Source organism: Eretmochelys imbricata, chromosome 11 (assembly GCF_965152235.1).
Source record: "Eretmochelys imbricata isolate rEreImb1 chromosome 11, rEreImb1.hap1, whole genome shotgun sequence".
Classification (NCBI taxonomy): domain Eukaryota; kingdom Metazoa; phylum Chordata; order Testudines; family Cheloniidae; genus Eretmochelys; species Eretmochelys imbricata.
In genome coordinates, this window is record NC_135582.1 from 12702673 (window position 1) to 12724982 (window position 22310).

The window sequence follows — 22310 nt, forward strand, 5'->3', positions numbered from 1 at the left end:
AGTAGGCCCAGTAGCGGGAGATCTTGCTCTCGCCAGCTGAGCTGGTAGGTGCACCAGGTCAGCTGCTTAGTTGCCAAAGCCCCTCTTCAGCATGTCACTCCTCAGTAGCTGACCAGGGAGCTGCCTCTAAATGTGCTTGCTTCTGAGGATCTCGTTCTGACTCCCTCATGCATTGTACGGAGAGCTGAGCTGAGCTAGCGATTTTACCCAGCAGACCACACAGGAGGTTAAGTGGTCCAGTGTTGAGTGAAGAAATGCCTAAGCATGCATGCTTTGAGGAACTGGGCCGGAGCGATTAAATTAATGGGTTCAGGCCAAGAGGAAGGCTGTGGCAGAACCGAAAGCAGAGCCCTGGTCTCCTTGGTGCAAGCTGGATGGGTCAACCACAAGATCAGATTATTTTCCTCATATGTTAATAGAACTTTCATACCGTTCACTGAAGCAACCGAAGTGTCACTTCTGCCACCCTGAACTAAATGGAGCAGTGGTCGGGTGTAAGAGGTTTTGTGCTTGCTATAGCAAACATTAATCAAAGCTGCTGTGGGGAGCTGGCGGGCTGCAGAAAATAACCCCGCGAGCCACATGGTCTATCCTAACCCCAGAGGTTTATACTCTCACGAATATCCAAAAAGCACCACGGACTGCTCAGTGGTTTGAGCATTGGCCTGCTAAACCCAGGGTTGTGAGTTCAATCCTTGAGGGGGCCATTTAGGGATCTGTGGCAAAAATTGGGGATTGGTCCTGCTTTGAGCAGGGGGTTGGACTAGATGACCTCCTGAGGTCCCTTCCAACCCTGATATTCTATGACTCTATGATCACACACAGCTGTGTTAGGAGACCCTGGCAGAGGGCACTGTACTACTGAACGCCTCAGGTAGCGGAAAGGGCTGGAGCAGAGCCCTCAGCAGTCATTTGGCAGGCACCTTCCAGCAGTGACCGATCCAGCTTCTAAACCAGAGGTGGGCAAACTACGGCCCGCAGGCCCTTCCTGCCCAGCCCATGAGCTCCCGGGAGCCAGGAGGGGTGTGTGGATAGGGGTCGAGGCTGTCAGGGGCCAGGGAGCAGAGGGGAGTTGGATGGGGGGGCGTCCCGGGGAAGTCTCTGAAGAGCAGCACATCAGGGCAGAGTTGCCCCCTGGAACGTCAGCTGATCGTTACAGGATGGCTGCCGTCGTGTCCCATTGACCCGAAGTCATTGGCCTGTAGGCGCCCCACAGCCACCTGTCCCCTCTGAACTGCTGCACAAGGAGTCGTGCCAACCCCTGCCCCCTCCTATGCAGAAAAACGGCATCATTTCTGTTGCTGCTAGACCTGCCGTGACTGCGATGAGAGGAAGCCGAGCCTCTGCATCCCTGGGTGTTTTAAGCCTCCCGGAGCTTGAAGAGAGGCTAGTCACTGCACCAGGCTTGGGGTTCCTATTTAGCACCTGCTGTCTCCTGCCTGAGAGCTGTCATCTGTGGCTTTCTGGCTGCCTAGCCCCTGGGTGCAGTGTTGACCTTTCAGACTTCCCCTGGCACTTAGGGTATGGCTACACAGCTGCTGGCAGGTGAAATTCCCAGCATGGACCAACATACACATGGTTGTGGCCCTCGAGCTAGTGCCTAAACACAGCACTCTGCCCATGGTGGCATGAGTGACAGCTTGGGCTAGCTGCCCAGGTACATACTGGCGTGACATGCTAGATACCCATATGTTTGTGATACAGTGTTTTCATATGAGCCACTCTGTAATATTACCACAATGCGTACAGCCATCTCCCCCTAAATTACCACAGAGAACTGTTCCCCTTCTTTGCCCTCCCGGCCACAGGCATGGACCCACCTCCTCTCCTGCCTCCCTGTTGCTTGGTTCTCAGAAATGATTCATTCAGGAAAATCTCTGCAACCACAGCTTCCACTGATGCTGACAGGCTGCAATTTGCAGAGCTGCAGCAATTGCCGTTCAGCTATTTTTAGTAGTGTCTCACCAGGTCCTTCAGCATTTCCATTCAAGCATGGGGGAGGGGGCTGAAAACATCCTGAAGGCACGTTGTGTATGATGAGAAAATAAGTGTTGCTGTTTACACAGGCAGGGGAAAAAAATCAAAATGGGATGGCTAGGACCATGACCCATTTCCAGAGGGAAAAGCAGTGAAAATCATTTGTTTGTGCTCTTTCCTGGCACATTTCCTGCAATTGACTAGCTCGCATGAGCTGCTCAGGGCAAAGTGACAAAGTCAGCAACACAGACCGGAACAGTGGCAGCTGGACTGTCTTGTATGTATTTTCCTCCGCCAAAGGCCTGCCACAACATTCACATTGGGCCAGCGTTACAGCAGCCATGTAGAATAGCTTAAACCCTGTGGTATGGACATGGACAGGAAGCTTCAGTCTCTTAAAAACATCAGCTATTTGGTACCAAAAGCACAGGCCATTACCCCAGTGCTCGTGAAAGAAGACGGCTTGTAAGTACCAGGCTGTTCTAGCCCCAGGGCCCGGCTGCTTTAGTCGTAAGTTTTAAGGCCAGAAGGGACCATTACGATCACCGAGTCTGACCTTTTGCATAACACAGGACAAAGAACCTTTCCATACTCAGGCCACCTTTGCCATAGGATTCCCCCAGGATGCCCCTTCCATTTAGCAATACGGGAAGGCTCGGCTGGTTGCAACAACTGACAACTCTTTGTGTCCCACACACCAAGCTGAGAACCCCTGCACTAAGCTGATGCAGGACATCGTCAGCAGTCGCCATGGCTGCAATTGCTTTTTCGCTTTCACTTTTTTAGATGTATAGCTCTGCTGATAAGGGTGGAAACCAGATCCATTTGTGCGTACAAGAGTTAAAAGCAGTAGCCTCCCAAAAATGCATTTGCCGTAGGGCATGCCAGGGAACCACTGGACGGCACTGATAACATCACAGGTGCACAACAGGGTTATTTTTTTAATATAAAAAAAAGATTTTCAAGACTGCAGAACACCCGGACCCTAGTTTTTTTTACACAACTGCTTCCAGCACCCCCGCTTCAAGCTAATTGCCCCCTAAAGACTTGCAATGACACGGTCTCCCCTGAATTTGGCCTAGTTACCTCTTCTACCGGGTGTATATGTCTGAAGCGGCAATATGGCACTTCTTTCTCTGAGCTGGAGGGTTTAAGGTATCCAGAAAGCTGGGGTATGAAGAGTTCCGCACCTCTCAGAGTCAATGAGCACCAGCAATGAGCCCAGGAGCATGTCTTTGTGTCCAGGAATCATACGGCACATGCCCTGCTGAGCCACTTGTCTTTACTGTGCAAATAACAGCCTTCTGTCCACGATCAGTCTTGCTTTAAAGGTATTCTCCACTGAAAAGGATTCCAGCTTCAGTTCAGGAAGCAGCAGCAAAGTCAAGCAATTGTCCACAGCACTCCAGTTCTGGCTGCGTCAGATTTCCAATATGCAGTCAATCAATTGTGCCATTATAGGACTTGCTTAGCTTGTTGAATGTGAAATCTAAGCTATGCGTAGAGATAGGCTTTCGGTAAAGAGGATTGGATGCCTAAAAAAAAAAAGTCAAACAGAAAAGCATATAAGTGACAATAACACTGCTATGTAACCACATTTGCTCAGAGATCTAGCTCCATTTGGCTTCCTCGGGAATGTGTTATTCAAACACAAACAGAAACTGGGTTGCTGTGCTGTCTTCACAGGAAACCTGGTAAGCAAACTGCACCTGTGTTCCATCTAATTCAGTACCCTGTCTCCTTATTCCAGGAGAATTTCCTGGTACCTAGAGCAGAGAAGATTCAAAGGTAAGGCAAAGCAGCCTACACAGGAAACCCTGCAGAAGCTGTTTCCTTATGGACATCTTCAATGGGCAAAGCTAACCAGGATGGGGGCAGAATCACGATAAAAACCATCTTATAGGTTTATCAAAAAGACAATGTAAATTTTAAGTAACAGGCTAATCTTCAATGCAATTATAATGGGCTTGCTCAAAGTTAGTACTTCTAGTCTGCAACGGGTAGTTACAATCTAGACTGTAAATTCTGTCTCCTAATGGGTGAGTGTACAAAATCTAGCACAATAGAGCCCTGATCTCAGTTATCAATATTAAAATTGAAGACTGAACAAAATATTGCTGAGTATTTGGATTATTCCCTGATGCAGGGTGCAGCATTATTCCCTTATAAGGAGCTGCAATTAGCCAGAGTAAGAGCACACACAGCTCAATGGGGCCAGACTGCCCCAGCCGCACCCTGAAGCACACCTGCGTGAAGCAGGGCACAATTTTGCCAATAGCATCTTCATATCAAGTCAGACAAGTCTTCCTTTAAGTCTGACACCCTCATCATGAGTCTCCATGTGCCTTATGCCCCCCTCCCATCCCCAATCCATGAACCTTCTCCAACCCTACCCCTAGCCCTTCCCCATGAAGTGCCCCTCACCATTTCATATCTCGCCCGGGAGCGTTCGCTTTGGAATCTGGCAAACTCCCGTCTGTCGTGAATGGTGACAAGCAGCTTCCAGACAACCAGAAGTACAATTCCTATCAGTAAAATGCTGCCCACCACGGCCAGCAAGATGGTCAGGGCATTGGGTGCAGAGCCACACTCTAGAGAGGAAAAAAAGAAAATTAGCCTTGATGAGGGACATGCCCTAACATGGGATGTGCACTGGGTAACATTAGACCATTCAGATGCGGGGAGCAGACAGAGAGAGAGAGAGAGAGCACAGCCTCTGATTGGTCAGTCACTGGAGACCAGTGGAACGCCACGGACACGGATGGAATCACTCCGGATTTACACTGCTGTCACAAAGCGTTTACCTTGGCGTTGTCCTTTCTAACTGAAGTTTTAAAGCGATTTTCTCTAACACAAATCCTGCCCCATTGACATAAATCGCAAAATTCCCATTGACTTCAATGGGGTGAGAGTTTCACCCAACATTTGTTTACGATGGACGTTTCATCTACGGCAATGCGGCCAGCAACACCAGCAGTGTGTCTGTAATGCAGGAGGACCAGTGCAAGCACAGAGGGTTAAGGGCTTAGGGCAACTGACAAAGTGCCTGGAGCAAGTGGCTATTTCAGCTCCTGGTCATCCCTGAGCATGAAAATAGGAGATCATTAGAATCATTAAGCGAGTCTATTAACTAATGGCTCTGCTATTTCAATCAGGCATAAGATGCTGCAAATGCAAAATGTGAAGTCTCTTGAGGCCAGGTCCATAATGGCTTATGCCTCCAGAGACATGTGCGGACTTGCTAGCAGCTCCTGTGCCATACTCACACCATTTCACACCACCACAAGGGTGCTTGTTTGGGAAAATGGCTTGCAGCTTATTAAAGTACCACTCGCTTCACGTGCCAGAAACACAGATGTCTTCAGCCATGGTCTCGGGAGATCAGCAGGATCACATGCTAGGGGACACACATACATTATGTGCTGCTTGGGCCAGGAGCAGTGTTTGGAAATAGAGAAAATATCTGTAGTTGCTATGGTTTATAAACAGGCGTGCTGAGAATCCCACAATTAATTCAGTGGACAAGTGACTGCATGGGGGCTATATTTGGAAACTTAACCCACTGGATGCTTTTAGGTATGACAGTAGATGTTTCTGATTTCTTCAGCCAGGTTTGTGATAAGAGTTTTGCAGTCATCTAATGCCAATATTAGAGAGGAGCACGGGCCATGAAATTCAGCATTTAGATCAGGGGTGTTGGTTCTCTAGCCAACGCATTTTAAGTCATCCAGATTCCTTTGCTCTCTTCGGGACTGGCTTTCAGCCCTACCAGTTCAAGCAGCTGTTTGGGGACCCACACAGTTAGGGGCTTTGTGGCAGCTCAGCTGACAGGTTGCACCAATCCCAAAATGATTGTGACCCTTCACTGCTCCCCAACTGTCCCCCACTGCGATGTCTCCCCTTTCCCTCCACTGTCTCGTGCTCTGTTGCACATTTGGGAGGGAAATCTCTGTCACCTGTGCTCTCTCAGACTTCTCCCTCTCCTCAGTGGTGTCTCTCCCAGAACCTACCTCACTCCTCCTTTTGGTGCCATATCTTCAGAGTACCCCTGCTACCCCAGTTCAAAAACACACCCCATCATTTCACATGGAGGCTGACACTATGTCTAGGGACAGGAAGAAACAAGGCAGCACACACACACACACACCATAGAGCCTCTCTCTACCCCATCTTGGTGGTCTCTCTATTGTGGGAGAATTTAACAGCAGGATCTAGAAAATGTGCTTGCTATAGCGAACATTAATCAAAGCTGCTGTGGGGAGCTGGCGGGCTGCAGAAAATAACCCCAAAATATCTATATGGGCGTAGGACCAGAGGCAGCGGCACTGACATCCTGATGTTTCCCTCCCAATCTAACCCAGCTTAGAGTTCCATGAACTGTAAGGTCAGCCCTGACTCAGTTTCCCCAAACATCAATCTTAGTTTCCTTAAAAGCCTGTTTTGGAGGAGGCCTTCAAGCTTTCTCCTCACCTAGAATCTGCTAAGGCCTCAATTACTGGGGAGCACTTAGCCTTTCTGACAAGCAGGCACATTCAGCGGTAGCCTAGCACTTCTCAGGAGCTGGCATTTTATATCAAAACAAAAAACAAATGCAGAAACAACCTGGCTCTTTGAGGACTGTGAGATTGGACTTTCCATTGGGAAGTTCTGAGTAGGTGAACTTCATCACACAGTTATTCACGGGGTAGACACACAGGACCGAGTGCTGGTCATCCGTTTCTGGAATGAAATGAACATTCCTGAGGTTCTCTTAGCAGTGTAAAGGAGCCCAATGCATCTAAAACACACGTTAGACAGTGAAGACATTCTGTAGCATTTGGTGATATGGCATCTCCACATGGTGACATAACGTTCAGACATTTGTTGTTCAGCTGTTTTCTTTCTGCAGGAAGAAAAGCCTCTACCATTCAAAGATCTGGCCTCAGAGCTGGATGTGTTTTCTGGAACTCTATAGCTCTGGGGACTTTGAATTCCTTTAAATACAAGGAGCTTCCTGTTGGTACATATGGTGCACATTACAGAACAATTCAAATAGCTGAAATAGAAGAAACCATTAACACTAGAGGGAAGAAAAAAAAAAAACACAACCCAACCACGGTACCTTAGATTTGCATCTATCATCTGGATGCTCTTCTATGAACACAAATAAATGGCTGTGAAGGAAATGTCTCGGTGGGTTTAGCCTACTTCATACAAAGAGAGAAATTAATATGGGTCTCGAAAGAAGGTCGAGCAAATTAGAACCTTTGAAAAATCCATTTGCAAGTTCAGCAGCACTTCCCTTCACATACTGGAGGAGTTGGGGGAAAAATACACAACAAAGAGAGCCTGGAAATGAGCACAATCTGATTCTGATTTGTGAGGAAGGTTGAGGTTTAAATAGAACAATAGAGCACTAGTAAACATGAAGATCTGGAGAGATCAAAATACTCAGTGCTGACATCCTTCAGTGACGGGCACTCTACAGATAGCCAGATCGCTACACTGGGGAGCCAGTGTGGTCTGGTGGGCAGGGCACCACCTTGAGCATGAGGAGAACGGGGTTCTAATCCCCTGCCTACTGCATGACTGAGCAAGGCACTTCCCTTCCTAGCTTTAGCCCTATTTAGGCTGTAAGATCTTCAGGGCAAGGACCATCTCCCACTATGGGTATGTTCACCCTGCAAATCAGAGGTGTGACTGCATCTTGAGTAGGCATGCCCATGCTCGTTTTAATCTAGCTAGTGTGGCTAAAAAGCAGCCATGATGCAGTGGCACAGATCCCAGCACGGCTAGGAACACGAGTATATACCCAGGGTTCCAGGCAGGCTTGTACAGCCAGGCTGATGCCTGGGCCACCAGTCACCCTTTTTAGCCACGTTAGCGAGATTAAAGGTAGGGCGCGTATCCCAAGCTGCAATCACACCTCTGACTGCAAGGTAGACACACGCTGTGTGTTTCTACAGTGCGTTGGCTGGGACTTCTCGGCACTAGCATAACACAAGTAATAATTAACGATCATGCACACAAACATTTTGAAGAAGTGAAACTTACACTCAGTGGTGCATGTAACAGTAAGATACTCAGGACAAATCTAAAAGCTGCCAAGATCTTTTCTTTCGACAGTACCACCCTATGCAGTTCAAAAAGGAAGCCATTTTTCTTTTCCTTTCTCTTGCTCTTAAATTTGGAAAGCTGTGGATAAAGTGATGGATATAGGTCCATTTTATGAGGAAAGCAGTGAACTGTGGACATAAATGAGGATGTTATCAAAACCACAATTCATCACTCGACTTGCATTCCAAATGTGCTCAATTGTTTTATCTCCGGAAATAATCAGGAGGTTTATTTTTTCAAGACTGAGACGGAAGTGGGGAGTGTGTGTGGTGGGGGAGAGGAATAAGTTGAGAGCGAAAAGGTGAAAGTGGAGGAGTGGCAGGAAATTTAGAAGACTTGTTTGACGCAGGAATTTGTTTTGTTTTTTTTTAATGTACCATAGAAGAAAGAGCAGGCTGTTTGTGCTACTGCTGCCATTATAACTAACAGGCCGTGGTTTCTTTGGAAATCTTGTCATTGCAGGGAAGTTATAACGTGGGTGCAAAACAATCAGTTTGATTTCAAATTTGCTGCCCTGACCAGTCTCAGTTCCAAGCAGCTCTTTGTAGTGTTTAAAGCAGAGGGCTGAATTCCATGTAAAATTAAGGTCGGTGAGCTGGGGTACAAATTTCAGAGTACTCACGGTTCCCCCTCAATCCCCACTGGGGTCAGTGCGACGTTTGCACCATGATCAAGGGTAGAATATGGCCTTTGTGTACTGACTAAGCTTGTAGGCTGGGATTTGCAAATGAGTCTAAAGGAGTTAGACAGCCACATCCCATTAATTTGAAATGAGAGCAGGGCAGCTAACTTGCTTAGGCACCTTGAAAATCCAGGCGACAGTTACCATTGTTAGTAGTAGCTGCTGAGTGCCTTCCTCTCAGATTCAGTATCAGTGGAAAAATGATCACATTTATGAGCCTGCTAGTTCACCCTATTATTTTTCTTCCTTCTGCATTTCCTCTGTCTCCCTTTTCCTTTCTGTCTTTGACCTGGCCTCCCTAGGGAAATGATTACCCCTCTGTTACAGTAACGGCTGATAAGCATGCAGTGATACAGCTGTATCCATGTTAACACTAGTGTAAGTAAATATCAACATTCCAGGCTTTAACAAGCATCTGAAATGTGCACTATATAGTGAGAATATACTGTCAGCCAGGTTTTGGTCTCGGTCTTAACAGGCCTCAGATCCTTTAGTAATTGAAATTAAAAAAAAAAAAAAAGAATAAAAACTCAGCTCCTGGCCAAAACAAGAAAGTTTAAAACCCTTGGCTGTTAGTTGCCCTGCCCCATCTTCCAAAACAGCTGGGGAGCTTGCAAACCACAGGCATGATCCTGTGCTTCTACCCAGCGCCATCTCCCAGGGTGCAAGTCAGCACAAAAACGTGGCCATGTGTGTTGCAAGACTTAGGCATGAGAATGTAACTTCAGCTTACACCCCTGCATTTTCCGCCTGCAAACAAACAACAGACTAGCTACGTGAAAGTAGCTTTTTGTGGTTAGAAGGGACTGGAGGGGTTTAAAGTGGCCTGATGACCTTGCAGCTTTTGCAGTGAGCTGTTATTAAATGTAGTGTCACAGACCCACAGTTCGAATCTCTTGGTGCTTGTAACAAGGCTGGAAATAATATGGGAAGAGGTAGAAACCCCACTGCTCACATTGTTTAAAACTAGCTCAAAGCACGTGAGAAGGGACCTCGGATGGCAGATTGGGAGGAAGCTGGAAAAGCTCAAGGTTACCTATCACATTTTCACCACAAATTGCTGATTCTATGAGGAGGGAAGGGGGAAAAAGAACAGTGAAAAAAGTTACAAATGTGAAGGTTAGAGATGACCTAATTTATCTGCTCCTTCAGAAAAGGCCGTCCATTCCACCCCAATGCCCTCATCTTTCTACGCCAAGCCCCTCCCTTAAACCTCATTCTTCCAAGAGGCCCAGAAAACATCCCACCTCTATGAAGTGTTCATGTTACAGACACAAGGAGGGAGTGTGCCATACAAACAACACCACAAAAAATGTTGCTCTAACAAGATATTTGCTAACTCTTCCTGCTCAATCACTTTCCATTGGGTTGCATCCTGTTCCCCTTACTTCATCTATTAACTATAGCCAAAAAGCACATAACACAACTCAGGTGGTCTTCATATTCTTTACTCCTAGGCCATGTGCGCACTAGTAGCCCTGGACAGTGTAACTTCATGGCTGCCCTAAATATTGCTGGCTGTTAACAGCTCTTCAGGGCAAGGATCTTGTCTTCTTACCTATCTATAATGGGCCTAGACATCCTCGGTATTGTGTATATAAAAATATCTTTTTAAGTAATTTTTGCTTCACTACATGGCCAAAGCTTCTCCATCATGATTAATTTCTCCTGCTGAAGGATTTATTTGACTGGGATCTTGGCAAGTTTTGGCAGTGCAGACTGGTATGGGTGTATCACTTAACCAAGACAGCTTCGTACTGACTCTATGGATCACAATGTTATTAGGGTGTAACCAGGCATGCTAGTTTTGCATTGTCCCTGTCATCAGAAACTCTCCCATTTACTCCTGCCTCTGTAACAAAGCAGAGAAAAATCTAGGTGTATCTCTAAGACCTTCCAGAAGGAAGAAAGAGAGCAGACTCCCACAAGGCAATTAATTGAATATGAAATTTTACTTAAAAAAACATTGATTCAGAAGATAGAGCCAGCATAGCAGCAATCCTCAAAAAGAAAGCTGACAGCAAAAGTGCAACCAGTATGACTTATGTAAACTACATATTAAAACCAAACAGAGAAACCTATTTGATTAACAAAAATGGTTCTTCACTATTAAGAGATTAGGAAGAAAACTGGTTGATTTTACTTTTAAAAACAAATCAGTTGCATGCTCATAATGTACCAGGTGAATTGAAATGTAGCGTTTAGATCAGAGGTGGGCAAACTACGGCCCCTCCCCTGCTGTTCCCCCTCCCACGCAGACACGCTGCCGCAAGGGCAGCAGGGCTGCGAGCTGCTGCCGCTCTGAGTGGCATGGTAAGGGGGTGGTGGTGCACGCACACAGCAGTTGGGGGGGTTGGATAGGGGGTCCTGGGGGGCAGTCAGGGGACAGGGAGCAGGGGGCAGTTGGATGGGGTGGAGGTTCTGGGGCGGTCAGGGGCTGGGGAACGCGGAGGGTTGGATAGGGCCTGGGAGTCCCAGGGGGCCTGTCAGGGGGCGGGGGTGTGGATAGGTCAGGGCAGTCAGGGGACAGGGAGCAGGGGGGGTTGGATCCTGGGGGGTGGTTTGGGGTCGGGGCGGGGGTCCCAGGAGGGGGCAGTCAGGGGACAAGGAGCAGGGGGGACTTGATCCTGGGGGGCGGTTTGGGGCGGGGGAGGGTCCCAGGAGGGGGCAGTCAGGGGACAAGGAGCAGGGGGGATTGGATCCTGGGGGGCGGTTTGGGGTAGGGGGGGGTCCCAGGAGGGGGCAGTCAGGCGACAAGAAGCAGGGGGGATTGGATGGGTCAGGGGTTCTGAGGGGAACAGTTAGGGGGCGGGAAGTGGGAGGGGGAGAATGGGGGCAGAGGCCAGGCTGTTTGGAGGGCACAGCCTTCCCTACCCAGCCCTCCATACAGTTCCGCACCCCAATGTGGCCCTTGGGCCAAAAAGTTTGCCCACCCCTGGTTTAGATTCTGAATTCCAGATCTAATCTGAATCTAGTAACATTTACTGTGTCAAGATTACAAGTGTTACGCGTAGCTGATATGGATAAGAGAATAAACCCAGCATATGGTAAATAGTTGGATCTGGGGTGAACATTGTAACAGTGAAGAGATTATAACCTGGAGGTAGGAAAATGGATTAGCCTTTCTAAATCCATATTTTTATTTGTGACCTACTTTATGGAAAAGCTTCGATGCCAATCAGGGTAAATACAATTCTTTGCAAAGACCAGTTAAATCTAGCCAGTTGCAACGCCGCATGCCTGAAGTTCCCATATGAGTCTGCTGTACATTACTTACTGAGGACATCCACACGTGTAATGATCTCATCCTTGCAGTGTTTTGGGCAGGTTTGGTTATCAGCCAGTCCTCCTGAGTTATGTAACATGCACTCAATGCAGTCCCTTCAGGAGTGAGACACAAAGAGAAAGACTAAACATCTTTGAAACCACGGGAACATGCAGACCTGCCACCCAAATTGTTTGCCAAAGGGAATCTTGACCTGTTAATCCACAGAGTCAGAGGCATGCGCAGGAATTTAAATGTTACTTCTTTGGCCAGGGGGTGGGGGTCACATGGATCGTGGGGGGCGCAAAACTCCTCTGGTGGGGGGAGAGAGCAAACTCCCCTGCAGAACTTCTCCTGCTCCTGGGCTGCGGGGGGTGGGGGGAGCTCCTCCACGCAGTTCAGAAGTAGGAGGAGTTCTGCATCCCCCGCCTGTTATTGAGGGGGGGCATGCCTCTGCTTGCCCCCTTCTGCATGCCCCTGCACAGTCACACATTTGCATCATAAAAGAAATAGAAACCTTTTGGCCAAACTCTCCAAATTAAGGACAGATTAACCCTGGAGGTGGGGCTGAATCGCAAACTTCCCTAATTGTCTGGGTGTGTTTGTATTTGGAACTTTGGTTTAACCCACTACAGAGATGGGTGTTGGCTGTTCAATTTGGATTCAGCCCTGAATGTTTTCTAATTTGGGGATCCAGATTTCTCGTATGGGACCATCTCGGAAATGGCTCAAAGCAGAAAAGGCAGACACCATAAATATTTGTTGTGGGGCTACAAGCATTTAAATGATCAAAGCAGCTTTTCCAGTGTATTTTCAGTCTCTTAAATCACAACCATCCCCTGGCATCCTAGTGCTCTCTCCGTACCACATAGCAAGATCCATTGAAATAAAATCCTTGCTCTAGGCAGGGGAAGCAGATCTGGCTGCCAGTAATTACCCAGTAGAACCCGCATTAGAACAAGGCATGAAATGACCTGTATTGGTCACTTTCTGCCAGGCTCAGACTGTTTTGCAGGAAAATTTCCCAGAGAGGCATCTGGATACCTCCAGCCATATGCTAACAATCCCTCAGTGCCTTCCCATAATTCCGTGTCTGTGCCCAAAAGGACAGGCAAATTCTCCAACAATTCACTGGAAAAGACTCAGCCCGGTGCAGCATACTGCTGCACAAAGAACCATGGGAGCCCCCAGACATCCTAGTGACACACACATGGGGGAACACAGGGCAGACACTGTTCACACCTGGGCTAGGCTAACTCAGGTGCCATCCCTGCAGTGAAGGCATACCCTTAGGCAGCCGGTCCAACCTGAAGCAGTGATAGAGGGCCCTTATTTGAAGGACTTCTGAAATCAAACACGATTTCCCTTCATGACGCAGAGTAAGCCATTAATGAGCACAGTTGGTGAGGTACCTTTTAGTGCTGCAGACATTTGGGCAGGTAGGACATTTCTCACACGTCTCTCCAAAGGCTCCGGGCTCGGTGCATTGGCATTTCCCACAGACACAGTTGCCTCTGCCACTGCACATCTGACTGTCATTCGAAATGCAACGGTTAGTCTCTGTCGAGCAGTTGCAGTTGTCTCCAATGTAACCAGCATGGCACTTGCACTCCCCACAGTGACACTCCCCATGGCCTAAAGATAATCGATAACAAGCACAAACAGCAGACGTCAGTGCAAGTAAACATAGGTGTTACTCGGAAAAAACCTGGGGTTGGAATGTAGTGACTGTGCAGGAGGTAGAAAGGAACAGAGACGCATCAGTAACATTCTTGATGTTACGGAGCTGAAGGGAGGGAGGTTATCTGGAGGGCGGGGGGAGATAAGAAGATGAATGCAAGACAAGTGCTTAAGTATCAAGTTACTTGGGGCCTTAGATAGAAAGTTCTTAGTCTCTAGTTATTGTTCTTACTATTGTAACACACAGAGTGGCCTGCAGTGGGGAAATCAGTCTGAACTTTTACAGCCCAGGGACAATAGTTTTCTGTTATAACCTACCTCTCCAGCCAACATATGACTGGCTACTACAGATTTTATGCTTCAGCCAGAGCAATCAGAATTTGGCTAAAGCATGGTTGTCTTCATCTCTGTTTTCTCTGTCCTATGGATTAACATTTCGGATTCCTAGAGTCCCCTTTAAAGTGTTACTCCTCCTATTCTATTACACACTTATACAGTGATGGACATTAAAGTGCAAATGAAGCCCTGTTAGCACCTTTCAGCAACAACTCACTGCAGGAGTAAAATATTCTTAACTGCTGCAGAGGGCTCAATATATACTTTACTATGCCCATTACTATACGTTTCAGCAAAAACGACGAGAAGTACTTATGGTACCTTAGAGACGAACACATTTATTTGGGCACAAGCTTTCATGGGCTAAAACCCACTTCATCAGATGCATGGAGTGAAAAATACAGTCGGCAGAATATATATACACAGTACATAAAAAGATGGGAGTTGCCTTACCACGTGGGGGGTCAGTTCTAATGAGACAATTCAATGAAAGTGTAAGTGGGCTATTATCAACAGGAGGAAAAATCACTTTTGTAGTGGATTCTAGGCTTTCAATACCATGCAGAATGTGCCTAGAAGATTTCCTCTTTCATCTTCTATTTTTATAAGAAAAATGTCAGCAGTAGACTAAAGTTTGTTGCCGTGTCAACATGAAGACTCCAGTTAAGTGAAATGGAGAATTGTTACTCTCTGGTCTAGCATTAGGATTTCTGCTGTTATTGGATCAGTTTAAAAAAGGGGAAAAAGCCCTCAGATAATTTAAAGCGGAGGACAGCTAGAGGTGAAGTTAAGTTCTTTCAGCATGTAGAGTTCTTCATTGTTCCAGCCTGCTAAAAGAAACATGCTAATAAAGGATACGTTTGTTTATATATCTGAAGAGGGCTTTCGAAATGGCCTGAGAATTTCAATGTACATCCAGCTCTCCCAGTTTACCACAGAGGGAAGCAAAGAAAACCCAACCCTGACAGTGATTTAAAGCAGAAGGGCCGGAAAAGTAGCAAAAGAGCAGCTGAGCCTTTGATTCTTCACACCCACCCTCCCCGCCGAAAGCTGGCAAAGGTTCTGAAACAACACCTTTAGGAATATTGCTTTTTAAACCAGATGTGGCTGTGTCTCAGCTGCACAGAAGACGATGTTTAACAGATACATACTGCTGGGTGCTGGAGAGCTATAGTACAGTTAATATAATCTCAATACTCACTGTAGTTAAGCAGTGGAAGCTGAAGCAGATACAGAAAAAACAGAGTTTGTGGTCAGTTTTCTACAGTCTTCTTAGTATAGCATCAGACTTTCCTAATGTACCCCATGTGGCAATCAATGGAACAGCCCTTGCTGGGTTTTATGCCTGGCCTCCTCTAGTTCACATGTCTCAGAAAGAAGAGCTTTCTCTCTCCATCTTTCCCCATGCTCCTTCTGTCCCTCAGGTGTGGGACTTGGCTTTATTATAGAGCGATCAAAGGTTGTTAGAGTGCTCTTTACAGCACTTCCCTGTTTAATGAACAAGGAATGTGCCGCAATAATCAGGCTCTCTGATGAACTACTGGACGCTCACTTCCTATGCTACCTTTTCTAGGCAGATCCCTAGCTAGATTCAGATGGGTTATCATAGAATATCAGGGTTGGACAGGACCTCAGGAGGTCATCTAGTCCAACCCCCTGCTCAAAGCAGGACCAACCCCCAATTTTTGCCCCCGATCCCTAAATGGCCCCCTCAAGGATTGAACTCACAACCCCTGGATTTAGCAGGCCAATGTTCAAACCACTGAGCTATCCCTCCCAACCTACTGCACAAGGATGTTGGGAGGACAAATGTATTAGATTGTCAGGTGCTCTGATACTCAGGTGAGGGGCACCCAGATAAATACCACAGATAGCTTCACTGTGTGCATTTTTAAAAACAATGCTGGAAATTAGTGAGTAACGGCATTGGTCCAAGCCAGGCACAGAGTGGGCAGCTGCTGTACAAATGCTTCCTCCTCCCACTATCCTACCAGTCTCTGCAGTGGTTTGTGATAAATCCAAATCCCTCGGGTTCAGTCTTTCATGTGACTGGTTTTGAACCGAGGTCCTAGCAGTGGAAGGCTACTGGATTAACCATTTCATAAACCAGTTCACCATTTCTTCCTCCCCTCTCCTTTAACAGATGGAAATATCTAAGGCCTTCTTTGGGAGAGTTTTCCCACATTACACTACACAGAGGGAGGAAATGCACCAGAATAAGCCCGGCCCACCCTCCAAATAAATCCAGTACCTCAGATTTATTTGCCAAAAAATTATCCTCCTAACTATAAGTTACAGTCCTGTTTCTCAGACACTGTCATTGATGGTCCTTTGTCAACTCAAAGGAGAAGCAGCTGCACCTGTTACTGAAAATACCTCTCCATAGACTCAAAGCACCTTGCTCATCAAACAATGCAGGAGATCTGGCAGCAGTCCCTCGGGTTTGTGGGCATTAGACAAGAGTTCCAATCGTTATGGATACACAGAGAATCCAATACAGTGGTTCTCCTCCAGCAAAGCTTCCTACTGCAGCTGTGGGACTTGGAGACAGCCTGAAAAGTCGATCATCTCAAAGGCTTTCAGCTATTGTAAGTGGAGCATCAGGTTGTCAAGTGTGCGGTTTCATGAATCAGCTCCCTGGAAATAATGCTGGGATTCTTAACTGCTTAACCCCAGAAGGAGATCGCTTTCAAATACATATTTTATAAAGCCAAACAGTTTGCATATATGCTCATCAGCAAATTAATTACATCTTCAGTTTCCCCACTGGAAACAGTCTCATGTTTCTCAGACAAGATTGCTAAAAAATTATATGCAGATTCTTCTGTTCACCACAAGCACTCCGATTTCTCTGGCTTTCCACGACTCCTGTGTTGGCAGCAGTGCCACAGCACAAATGCAGACGCTGGAAACACAGAAACTTCTTTTCTTTCACTAGCCGCCTCATAAGCCTCATAAGGAGCATTCACACAGCCCCTTTTCATCCCCATCATTTGCTTGGGACCAAACTCGCTACTTCAAACTAGTACAAGCCATAAGGTGTCCGCATGTTCATACTCTCTCCAGATGCAACATTCTGTACCTGATATTGATAAGTAATCAGTAATCCAGGAGGGGCAGATGGAATAGGGTGTCTATTTTAGGCATGTAAATATCTGATTTACATATGCAAGTTGGCTGCTTGCACATGGCCATTGAGTTTCAGAACTGGTCACACCCACGCACAAATTAGCAAGTACATATATTGCCGTAGCCCAGCTACATCAATTATGATTTTCTTACACATTCAGTGTAAGACTGCCATGGGACTTTCCCTATTATCAGCTGTATTACAGTAGAGCCTAGGGGCCCCAATCAAGGATCAGGGTCCCTCTGTACGAGGTGCTGTACACACATGTAGTTAAAAAATAAAACAATAGAAATTCCTTGCCCCAGGGTGTTCACAATGTGGGATTGCGATAGGACTCAACAAGTGGATGCCAGACAAACCTTGTATTTAACAGTGACACTTTGAGTTAGTTTCCCAGACCTGAAGAAGAGCTTCGTGTAAGCTCGAAAGTTTGTCTCTCTCACCAACACTAGTTGGTCCAGTAAAAGATATTCCCTCACCCACCTTGTCAGACAAAAATAAGGAGGGAGAGAACAAGGTAACTGTAAAATAAACGTGTTTTTGTATAACAAACTTATCAAGAACTTAGTGAAATTCAAAGAGGAACTGGACATTTATATGGGTAACAATAGTACTGAGAGTCACAATAGTGAACATTAACAAACATTTCAGAAGGGATATAAAACCGAATTCTCTAAGGTTTAAGCCAATTAGGGATTCGGATGAGACCCTCACAAGGTGCCGCTTATTCCACATCTGCCTACCATGGGGCTTCTTGAGTCTTTTTCTGAAGCATCTGGTACTGGCTCCACTCTGAGCCCAGAAGTCTACACCGCAATTAAACAGCCCCCTAGCCCAAGCCCCATGAGCCTGAGTCAGCTGGCACGGGGCAGCAGCAGGTTTTTAACTGCAGTATAGACATACCCAATATGTCTAAGACCTGACAAACTCCTAAAACTTAGGTCAACCTAGCTTCATCATTCATGAGTGTGAAAGATTCACACCCCTGAGAGGCATTATTAAGCCAACCTAAGCCCTAGTACAGACATTGCTAGGTTGATGGAAGATTTTTCCATTGACCTAGCTACCGCCTCAATGGTGTGGATTAACTACAGCGACGGAAAAATCCCATCTATCACCGTAGCAGGTGTCTATGCATGGCAGTGCTAGAGCCTGGGGTAGACAAGCCCTCAGAGCAAAGTCTCCATTAGCTCTAGAGGAAGAGGGAGAGACCTATATTTCTGGACTAGAAGGTCTTACGGAGAGCTCTGTGATTTGGCAGTTTCAGGCCACAGGGATTTTGATAACTTGTCGTGTTTGTTTCTGTTTGTTCAAGTCCAATACTCCAGCCTCATTAGGGTAGCCACCTTTCTAATTGCTGGTAACCAGACCCCAGTGGCCCCCATCCCCTGCCCTGCCTCTTCTCCAGGTTCCATCCCTTTCCTGCCTCTTCCACCCAATGGCCCACCCCTGCTCCGTCTCTTCCCCCATCTCAAGGGACCTGCCTGCAGGTAAGAGGCGGCCCCGGCTGAGAACAGGGGCTGGGACAGGTTAATGATCCAGCACCTCTCCCCACCCTGCAGTAACCGGACTTTTGGTTCAGATGCCATTTAGGGTTGTCAGGTCCCCTGTTCGACTGGACTTTCCGGTCGAAAACTGGGCACCTGGAAACCCTAAATGGCACCCGGACACAGAAGCCAAAAACCGGACTGTCCGGGTAAAATCTGGATCAGTGGCAACTCTAAGCCTAGCCCAAGACTGAATGATAAAGCAAACCTAGCTGACACTAGGATTCCAAATTAAACCACCAAGCTCTCTTGAGAACGTGCTCAAAGGGAGAGATTCACTGTAAAGGAGCCCCGAACCTGATCTGGTTTGCAAGCCTCACTAAGCATTTCGATGAATCTGAGCCTGATTTCAGGTTTGCAGCAAAATTTCCAAAACCTTGGAATACTGCATGGTATTTGCATTTCATAGCAGAAAAGTGTGTATGCTTCCAGCCCTATCTGCCTCACTGACATATGTTGAGTGTCCAACGAGTTATTACTTTACATAAGATAATGTCTATGGGGAAGTATTCCAGGACTCCGGCTCTAAATATAAACCAAGGAATGGTACTGCTCACCAGGAAAGGGTCTCACTTCCAAACTGGGAATGTAATCTCAGACTAAGAGAGAAGGTGTATTTTAATACACCTCCAAGCTAATAAAGTATCATGGTGCAGAGTTTTAATGTGTACAGTATTTTAAAAAAAAATCTTTGTTTTGTTTGGTTTGGTTTTGAATGTAATCTACTAGGGCGGGTCTGTACAGCCAAAGAGATTAACTGAATTTTCCAGCCATAAAAAGATACATTTTCTTCTGTTCCATCCCTTAAATTAAATTATCTTAGACCCTTTAAGTCTCCAGATAAGACTAGGAAATGAAATGTTCCCTCTGAATTTGCCCTTAAACATCACAGATTATTAACTGGAAACCTCCATTAAATATCCCTGAATAAAGCTGTCTAGCTGAACCGTGTACTTGCCAAACCCCACTGCAGTCAAAAGAGAAATCCAGACAAATAAAAGTCTGTAACCTGTCAAAATGCCCCTATTCTGCATCTCTGTAGGATTCAACACCAGCTCCTGTAAAGCTGTGTCAGAGATCTGAGACTGGGAACAGAACAGCATAGGCAGTTTGTTGGATAGGAGCTGAGGTGCACAGTGCTGTTTAGGGAACCCCAGCACGCTTCACCTAATACAGCAAAGAGGCCAGTTGTACGGCCTGATCTTTAAAGATGCTGAGCACCCACAGCTCTCAGAAAAGTCTAAGAAGCAGGTGCTCTGCAATTCTGAAAGCCAGCCAGTCCCGCTTTGTGTGTGCTGCACTTCAGCCATGCTCAGATCTGGGCTGCACAGTCGTGTCCTGCTGTTACTTAAACATTTGGCAGAACATCTACTTGTCCTCATTTCACCCACCCACCCCCTTTCTGGGATTCTTGATGAGCAAACAAGGGCCATCCAGAAGGCTCCCCCACCCCACCCCACCCCATCCCCAGCTTCTCCTTTTCACACGGGTGGCAAGAGCACAGAACAAATTAGAAGAATTGGCAGGGTGAGGCTCGGCTCTCTGTGCTGCTGCTGCTTTGGACTGCAAAGTAATGTGTTCACAGGAACACATGCCATTCTTCCTTGGAGTGTCTGTGTTGTACAAGAAACCCCTGAAGGGGTTGTAGCAATTAGATTAACAGATATTAGAGATCAAAAAGACTTCCTGCGTCATCTAGGATATGCAAACACACATGCATATGGAGGCCAGTGCAGGATTGTTCCCTTCCCTACATCAGATTTTCCTGTACAATCAGACTCATAGAATATCAGGGTTGGAAGGGACCTCAGGAGGTCATCTAGTCCAACCCCCTGCTCAAAGCAGGACCGATACCCAATTAAATCATCCCAGCCAGGGCTTTGTCAAGCCTGATCTTAAAAACTTCTAAGGAAGGAGATTCCACCACCTCCCTAGGTAACGCATTCCAGTGTTTCACCACCCTCCTAGTGAAAAAGTTTTTCAAAATATCCAACCTAAATCTCCTCCAGTGCAACTTGAGACCATTACTCCTTGTTCTGTCATCTGCTACCACTGAGAACAGTGTAGATTCATCCTCTTTGGAACCCCCTTTCAGGTAGTTGAAAGCAGCTATCAAATCCCCCCTCGTTCTTCTCTTCTGCAGACTAAACAACCCCAGTTCCCTCAGCCTCTCCTCATAAGTCATGTGTTCCAGTCCCCTAATCATTTTTGTTGCCCTCCGCTGGATGTTTTCCAATTTTTCCACATCCTTCTTGTAGTACTGGACACAGTACTCCATATGAGGCCTCACCAATGTCGAATAGAGGGGAACGATCACGTCCCTCGATCTGCTGGCAATGCCCCTACTTATACAACCCAAAATGCCATTGGCCTTCTTGGCAGCAAGGGCACACTGTTGACTCATATCCAGCTTCTCATCCGCTGTAACCCCTAGGTCCTTTTCTGCAGAACTGCTGCCAAGCCATTCGGTCCCTAGTCTGTAGCGGTGCACGGGATTCTTCCATCCTAAGTGCAGGAGTCTGCACTTGTCCTTGTTGAACCTCATCAGATTTCTTTTGGCCCAACCCTCTAATTTGTCTAGGTCCCTCTGTATCCTATCCCTACCCTCCAAAGTATCTACCTCTCCTCCCAGTTTAGTGTCATCTGCAAACTTGCTGAGGGTGCAATCCACATCATCCTCCAGATCATTAATGAAGATATTGCACAAAACCGGCCCCAGGACCAACCCTTGGGGCACTCCACTTGATACCGGCTGCCAACTAGACATGGAACCATTGATCACTACCCGTTGAGCCTGACAATCTAGCCAGCTTTCTATCCACCTTATAGTCCATTCATCCAGCCCATACTTCTTTAACTTGCTGGCAAGAATACTGTGGGAGACAGTGTCAAAGCTTTGCTAAAGTCAAGGAACAACACGTCCACTGCTTTCCCTTCATCCACAGAACCACTTATCTCGTCACAGAAGGCAATTAGATTAGTCAGGCATGACTTGCCCTTGGTGAATCCATGCTGACTGTTCCTGATCACTTTCCTCTCCTCTAAGTGCTTCAGAATTGATTCCTTGAGGACCTGCTCCATGATTTTTCCAGGGACTGAGGTGAGGCTGACTGGCCTGTAGTTCCCAGGATCCTCCTTCTTCCCTTTTTTAAAGATGGGCACTACATTAGCCTTTTTCCAGTCATCCGGGACTTCCCCCGATCGCCATGAGTTTTCAAAGATAATGGCCAGTGGCTCTGCAATCACATCCGCCACCTCCTTTAGCACTCTCGGATGCAACGCATCCGGCCCCATGGACTTGTGCATGTCCAGCTTTTCTAAATAGTCCAGAACCACTTCTTTCTCCACAGAGGGCTGGTCACCTCCTCCCCATGCTGTGCTGCCCAGTGCAGTAGTCTGGGAGCTGACCTTGTTCGTGAAGATAGAAGCAAAAAAAGCATTGAGTACATTAGCTTTTTCCACATCCTCTGTCACTAGGTTGCCTCCCTCATTCAGTAAGGGGCCCACACTTTCCTTGACTTTCTTCTTGTTGCTAACATACCTGAAGAAACCCTGTACTTTGTTCAGTTTAATGTTAGAAGCTTCCACCATTTCCCA

At 46.8% G+C, this 22310-nt stretch overlaps 1 protein-coding gene across 1 annotated transcript in view; it reads right to left on the reverse strand.

The window, feature by feature from the left end:
- Positions 1-2926: 2926 nt before the first annotated feature.
- ITGB5 (integrin subunit beta 5) overlaps positions 2927-22310 on the reverse strand; it is a 115483-nt gene continuing 96099 nt past the window's right edge. The window contains exons 11-15 of the mRNA XM_077830246.1: positions 13433-13655; positions 12033-12136; positions 6580-6696; positions 4402-4568; positions 2927-3512 (exon numbers count right to left, since the gene is read on the reverse strand). Coding sequence (XP_077686372.1) covers positions 3417-3512; positions 4402-4568; positions 6580-6696; positions 12033-12136; positions 13433-13655 — 707 coding nt within the window. The 3' untranslated portion in view covers positions 2927-3416. The remainder of the gene's footprint in view (positions 3513-4401; positions 4569-6579; positions 6697-12032; positions 12137-13432; positions 13656-22310) is intronic.